The sequence below is a fragment of the Carlito syrichta genome, unplaced genomic scaffold (assembly GCF_000164805.1).
Source record: "Carlito syrichta isolate Samal-C Ts95f unplaced genomic scaffold, Tarsius_syrichta-2.0.1 Scaffold104742, whole genome shotgun sequence".
Classification (NCBI taxonomy): domain Eukaryota; kingdom Metazoa; phylum Chordata; class Mammalia; order Primates; family Tarsiidae; genus Carlito; species Carlito syrichta.
This window is the reverse complement of record NW_007048838.1, coordinates 1,055,186-1,063,062: the sequence shown is the minus strand read 5'-3', so window position 1 is coordinate 1,063,062 and position 7,877 is coordinate 1,055,186. Positions and strand designations below refer to the sequence as shown.

At 36.8% G+C, this 7,877-nt stretch overlaps 1 protein-coding gene across 1 annotated transcript; it reads left to right on the top strand.

Moving 5' to 3' along the window:
- Positions 1 to 4,588: 4,588 nt before the first annotated feature.
- On the top strand, positions 4,589 to 7,483 carry MCHR2 (melanin concentrating hormone receptor 2; the record flags this gene model as incomplete). The annotated part of the gene is made up of 2 exons (XM_021716210.1): positions 4,589 to 4,708; positions 7,177 to 7,483. Coding segments are annotated over 2 exons (427 nt in total), but the record flags the coding sequence as incomplete, so codon positions are not given.
- Positions 7,484 to 7,877: the final 394 nt, after the last annotated feature.

Here is a 7,877-nt window from a genome sequence, read left to right as displayed (position 1 = left end):
CAAAATCATGATTTCGCAGCAACCTGGCTGGAACCTGGATCTATTATACTGAGTGACCTCACACAGAAACAAAGATCAGAATATCACATGTTCTCACTCATATAATGGACCTTGAACATCCAATGTAATACTATAAGAAAATGACTGACGGTACTGGGAAAACTATGGGGGGGAGGGGGAGGGGATTAACAGTAGCAAATATCTGTCTGGGGCTGGGAAAACACCTCTTATCAACAGGGTGTCTGAATGAAACGTAATTGTACACCTAACCCTTAACTGTACCCCACAAAACTATAATAAAAATACTGATTAATTATTAAAAAAAAAAACCTCAGTACATACATTAAAAAAAAAAAAAAAAAAAAACAAGAACAAACCAAATCTAGAATTAGTAGTAGGAAAAAAATAATAAAGATCATAGCAGAAATAAATATAATTGAGACCAAAAAAGTATAGAATATCAACAAAATTGAAAGTTGGTTTTTTTGAAAGATAAACAAAATCCTTTAGCTAAACTAAGAATAAAGAGTGAAAACTCAAATAAGATAAAATTAAAAATGGAAAAGAAGACATAGGTGGGGTCACAGAAACTATAAAACTGTAAAGAAATTGAAGAGGACACACACAAAAAAGGAAAGATGTTTCATGCTCATGAATTGGAAGAATTAATATTGTTAAAACAACATTGCCCAAAGCAATTTGCAGATTCAATGCAATTTCTATCAAAATATCAATGACATACAAAGAATCATTACCGACTATAATGAACAACTATGTATCAACAAACTGGAAAATCTAGAAGAAATGGATAAATTCCTGGACATACACAATCTACCAAGATTGAACTATAAAGAAATAGACAACTTCAACAAACCAGAAATAAGTAAGAAGATTGAAGTCTTAATAAAAAGTCTTCCATCAAAGAAAAGCCCAGGCCCTGATGGCTTCACTGCTGAATTCTACCAAAATTTTAAAGAATTAATACCAATTCTTATCAAACTCAAAAAAAATAAAATAAAATATATATATTTGAGTTGAAGTCTCACTCTGTCACCCAGACTGGAGTGCAGTGGCCACGCCCAGCCACTGCAACCTCGACCTGCTGGGCTCCGGCAATCCTTCCGCCTCAGCCTTCCAAGTAGCTGGAATTACAGGCATGCACTACCACGCCTGGCTGATTTTTTGATTTATTGTAGAGATGAGGTCTCACTGCCCGGGCGGGTCTCAAACCTGCGGGCTCAGGCAATCCACTCACCTCAGCCTCCCAAAGGCGCGAGATTACAGCCACTGAGCCGAGCTTTTCTCTTCAAAAATATTAAAGAGGAGAGAATATTTCCAAATTTATTCTATGAGACCAGTATTACTCTGATCCCAAAATCAGACAACTATGGGAAAAAAAGGAAACTAAGGGACAATATTACTGATGAAATAGATGTAGAAATTCTCAACAAAATACTAGCAAACAAAATTTAACAACTTATTTTTTAAAAAAAACAGTCACCATGACCCAAGGGACACAGGATGCTTCAACATACACAAATCAATAAACTTGATATATCACATTAACAGAACCAAGAGCAAAAACCAAATATTTTCAACAGATGCCAAAAAAGTATTTGACAGAATTCAACATCCTTTTATTATTAAAACACTCATCAAACTGATTATAAAAGGAATATACCTCAAAATAATAAACACCATCTATGACAAATCCACACCTAACATTTTACTGAATGGAAAAAACATTGAAGGCTTTTCCTCTAAGATCTGGACAACACAAGGATGCCCACTTTCCCGCTTTCATCTGTCATAACACTAGAGTCTAGCCAGAGCAATTAGGCAAGAGAAAGAAATAAAAGGCATCCAAATCAAAAAAAGGATGAAATCAAATTAACTTTGTTGACAGATGACATAATCTTATACTTAGAAAAACCTAAAGACCCTTCCAAAAATTGCTAGAACTGATAAACAAATGCAATAAAGTTCTAGGATAAAAAAAAAAAAACATACAAAAATTAGCATTTATGGATGCCAACAGCGAACAGTTGAAAAATCAGGAGTGATTCCATTTGCAATCATTATAACGAATACATAACAACTTGGAATTAATTTAACCAAAGAATTGAAAGTAGGCTGGACTCGGTGACTCAACCTGTAATCCCAGCACTTTGGGAAGCCGAGGCTAGTGGATTGTCTGAGTCTGCGGGTTCGAGACCTCGTCTCTACAACAACAACAACAACAACAAAATTCTCTGGGCAAGGTAGCGAGTGCCTGTAGTTACGGCTGTTTGGAAGGCTGAGGTGGAAGGATTGCCGGAGCCCAGCAGGTAGATGCTGGGGTGACCTTGAGAGTGCCACTGCACTCCAGCCTGGGTGACAGAGTGAGACTCTAACTCAAAAATTTTTTTAAAAAAAACTGTTAAAAAAAAGTGAAAGTTTTATACAGTGAAAACTATAAACTGCAAAGAAATTGAAGAGGACACACACACACACAAAATGGAAAGATTCCATTCTCACGAATTGAAAGAATGAATATTGTTAAAACTGACAATACTGCCCAAAGCAATTTACAAATTCAACGCAATCCCTATCAAAACATCAATGACATTATTCACAGGAATAGGAAAAAATTTTTTTAATTCATATGGGCCCACAAAAGACCCTGAATAGCCAAAAAGGACAAAGTTGAAGGCATCATACTACCTGACTTCAAAATTTACTACAAAAGCTATTGTAACCAAATCAGAATGGTATTGTCATAAAAACAGACACATAAACCAATGGAATAAAATAGACAACCCAGCGAACTCATTTTCAGTAAAGGTGTCAAGGGGAAAGGGGCACAGAAAACCGGATAATTAAGAAAAATAAACTTAGACCCTTATCTCTCACCACACACAAAAATCAAATCAAAATGAATAAAGACTTAAATCCAAGACCTGAAACTACTAGAATAATACATTGGGAAAATACTTCAGGACACTGGTCTGGGCAGTTTGTTTAAGATCCCAGTAGCCATCAGACAATTGAAAGGTGAAATGAAACTTAAGTATAGACTATCGCTGGGTTCGGTGGCTCAGCCTGTAATCCCAGCACTTTGGGAGGCCGAGGCGAGTGGATTGCCTGAGTCCGGCGGGTTAGAGACCAGCCCGGGCAACTTGGCAAGCTCTCATCTCTACATAAAAGAAAAAAAAAAATTAGCCAGGCGTCGTAGTGCATGCCTGTAGTTCCAGTTACTTGTAAGGCTGAGGCGGAAGGATCGCCGGAGCCCAGAAGGTCGACGCTGTGGGGGGGCCGTGAGTGTGCCACTGCACTCCAGCCTGGGTGATGGAGTGGGACTCCTACTCAAAATAATAATAATAATAATAATAATAATAATAATAATAGACTATCTAAAAGAAGTGCACAACCTGAGACTTACTGTATGACTATATCTCTTTGACTTGTGTCAAACAAACACTAACAACAAATAAGATGAGCCATTTTGCACTGACTGCTGTTTCTGTGTCTATTTTTGGTTGGTTATCCTAAAGGATATTCTGAGGTTGCAGCCTCTGCTATTCCTCCTAGAATTAAGTCTTTACACTCATAAGGGACCTTGAACAACTATCATAATTCTATAAGAAAGGGATTGGCAGTAGTGGTAAACTGCCAGGAAGTGGGGATGGGATTGGCAGTAGTGGGAGCTGCCTGGGGAGTTGGGGACAAACCTTACCAACAAGGGTACCTGCAAAATAAACCTTTGTATACTTAACCCTGAATTGTACCCCACATCTTTAAAATAAAAAACTTAAAAAAGAGAGAATTAAGTCTTGAATTAAGACTGGAACTAAGTTGAATTGAGACCGGAACTACTCTGCTGCATTCCTCAGGTCCCGGGTGCTCTCTCTGCCACCATCTCCACACCCACCCACTCTGGGCCTGCCTCCTTTCATAAAGACCAGGGTTCTGTCAGGAAGAAGGACATCTGCATCAGTGCAGGAATGTAGTTGGCTCACCTTTAAACCCTACCCTCCATCACCACTCCCAAGGAACATGGAGGAAAAACTCGCTGATTTACAATAAGCTCTTCTCTGTGCCATTGAGAAGTCATGTGGAGCCTTGTTACAAGTATGAGCTCTGGGACCTTGACTGCTTGCATGGGTTCAAATTCCACCTCTGCCAGTTACTACTGGGTAGTCTTGGCCAAGCCACTTACCCCTTCTGTCCCTCGGCTCCTTCTTTTGTAATGTGAGTTACAGCAGGTTATTAATGCATGTGTTCACTGGGTTAAAATATGCATATTACTTAGAACAGTGCCTGCTATGCAATAAATCTACCTGCTATATTGCTATTGTTATTAGTAACACTAACCATGATGATAATTGGGCTTCTCTAGAGAAGAGACAAGCATCATTATTAGTGAACAATGGAGAGCAGGGCTTGTCTATGATAAAGCACCCAAAGATCCTGGACTTTCCACAAGGACTTTGACCCTGGACCCTGAAAAATCATAGAAAGTCATAAAATCATGACTCATAAACTGCAAAAGCCAATTCCTAGTGCAGTTAATGTTACTGTGATGTTCTCTCTTTCTCTCTCTTTACAGGTATACACTTTATTTGACAATTACAACTTTTTTTTTCCCTTTACCCTTGATTTTGGTGTGCTATAGTTTAATTTTATGCTATACTTGGGATATGTATCAACAGAATAAGAATGCCAAATGGTAAGTGTTTGCCTTATTTGTTAAAAGAACAATTTAGATATTTGAAGACATCCACAAGAGAAACTTAGCAACAGTGACTTGAAAAGTACCACACTTAGACATAAGGGCATTGATATATGTATGTAAAAGGCATTTTGAGGAAAATAAGACACGTTCTAAGGCAGCTGTTTGGGGATCTCTCAGTGATAAATGTTGAAATCACTGATATAACGGTTCCATTAAAATGTAGACAGAACTCAAAATTTGCTTTAAAGCATAATTTTGTATTTCTCATCAACAATGTTACTTAACTGTTTTAGTTGTACGTTTTGCAGAGTTGTACATCTATGTAAACATACTAGATGTTATGTGCAACTTTTTCAATTTTTACGTTTCAATTTTTTTTAATTTAGAGGAAAAGTGTCTCATTAATATTAGAAAAGAAGGGCCTTATTAATGTTAGAAGAAGGTTAACTAGGAATAAATAAAACCAAAGATTTAACCTAAAGACAATAAACTTTGAAAGAATCTATGAAGATACATGTTTCTAAAACTGCATAAATAAATCTAAATTATTTTCAACTTAAAATTATGCATTCAGACTTGTTCAAATGAGTAAGTCAGTAATTATGTTAGGTAAAAATACATTTAAATTTATTAAAACTTGTGTTTTAAACAGATTTTTGTGTTTCTTTTGGAAAATCAAGTTTGCTGGGCTTCCAGGTATACTGTTTGTTGTAACACTGTGAAGATTTATTTTAAAAAAGGAATATATGAACAATTTAACCACCATTAGTCAAAATTTGTGACAAACCTTGGAACCAAAGGTGTAAACCATCTATTGGCTCTCAATATTCTTTTTCCACTTAGCTACTTGAAATTCTTTGGAAGTCTTACATTATTAAAGGATGGTCTTTTTCGGGATAGAAAAGAGAAACAGTCACAGTTATAAAAAAAATTAGCTTGTAAATATATCACAGGGAGCTGAGTTGATGAGAAGTTTGAAATGAAATCATGTGGAATATTAAGTCACTGACAGATGGAACGAATGCTTGAGCCTTTTTAAAGCAGCTCTCTGAATCAGATCATTTTGCTCCTAACATTTTTCACCGAAATGCTATGAGCATCTTATGAAACAAAGCTCATACTGTCCAGTTATGCCTCAAAATGCAAGAAGTTCGAGGAATGATGGTGGTTATTCTGATAAACTGCAGAGGACTCCCTGTTTTCAAAAGACTTTCTGCTTGTATACTTTTTCAAAATGTCATTTCCAAAGCATTTTCATCTGCTTCTACCAAGTCCCAGGGAAATTTCTATTAAATGTCTAAATATGACATAACATGATATAATCTGGGAATTTAAAATATTTTTTATTTGCAAAACTTTTAATTTATAGATACACAATCACCCAGTTTTCCCTTTGTTTACATTTTCCATTTCCATGGTACATTTTTCAAAACAAAGAAAATAGCATTAGTTCATTACTATTAACTAAATTCCACCCTTCAGAGAACTCCACGAATCTTTCTATTGAAGTCTTCTCTCTTTCTGCTCCAGATTCAATCTAGAATAACACATTACATTTAGTTGTCATGTCTTCCCAAGCTTCTCTAGTCTGTGACAGTTTCTCAGTCTTTGTTTTTCATAATCATGATAGTCTTAAGGGGTGCTGGCAAGTATATAGAATGTTTTTAATCTGGGTTTGTCAGAAACTATATCAAGATTACACTATATTATGTAACTTTGGGGAAAAATCAACTCTTTTCATCACAATATACCAGGGATCACACAAGGACTACAAGACATCACTGTTGATGTTAGCCTTGACCACGTGGTTAAGGTAGTGTTTGCCTGGTGTTGCCACCATGGAACTACTATTTATCTCTTTCTCTATTCTTTGGGAGTGAATCGCTAGGTAGAGACTACCTAAAAGGGGGAAAGTAGGAATTAGGGTCCATCTCTTGAGGGGAATATCCTCAGATATTATTTGGCATGAGCATAGCCTTGAGCTCCTGGGCTCAAGCAATCCTCCTGTCTCAGCCTCCTGAGTAGCTGGGACTATAGATGCATTGCCATGCCTGGCTAATTTTTAAAATTTTTGTAAAGACAGGCTGTCACTACATTGCCGAGGCTGGTCTCGAATGCTTGGCCTCAAACAATCCTCTTGCCTCAGCCTCCCAAAGCACTGAGATTACTCAATTTTATTTATATCAGTATAGAATTATATATTTTTTCATACTTTGAGTTATAATTCAATGCTTTGTTATATCTTTTGTTTCTCAAAATGTTCCATCTTTGGAAAATTTAGGAATTTTTGAAACAAGAGTAAAAAAGTATGTTTTTACAATGTTCTGAATAAGTAGGAATATACAAATGAGCTTCATATTTTATTGCAAAACCATTAGGAACTGTCCAAAATGTTCTAGGAAAACACTGCTGTGATCTCTATGATTGTTTATACCCTGTCTATACATGTGTTTCCTTTGCAGTTATAATCCCAGTATACCAAAGCAGAGAGTGATGAAGCTGACAAAGATGGTGCTGGTGCTGGTGGCGGTCTTTATCCTAAGTGCTGCGCCCTATCATGTGATACAACTGGTGAACTTACAGATGGAGCAGCCCACATTGGCCTTCTATGTAGGCTATTACCTCTCCATCTGTCTCAGCTATGCCAGCAGTAGCATTAACCCTTTTCTCTACATCCTCCTGAGTGGAAATTTCAGGAAACGTCTGCCTCGACTCCAAAGGAGGGTGACTGAGAGGGAGAACAACAACATGAAGAACATCCTAAAATAGAGCTTTTAGGAAAGTACATGGATCATCAAGAATCGAGACAGGATTTTCTATGTTATGGGTATTATTAGAAACAGCAGATGTCCTGATATGCTAATGCCCATTCTTCTTGTGTACTTGTGACTCTTAGCAACATGGAACAGAAATGTAACTGTTCAAATGCAATGAGTTTAATATACTAACTGTAGCAAGATGTAAAATGTTGATCTATAACGTGGGTGAAGAATGGGATGGGCTAAGTTTCTCAAACTTTATGGTTGTATATATTATTTCAGAATATTATAGTCACTAATAAAAATGGCCATCCATGACCATTGACTTAACTCACCAAGGAACCCGACCTTGTCATCCACACTGTGGCCTCTCTGTGATAGAGTCTCCTCAAGTTTCCTAGAAG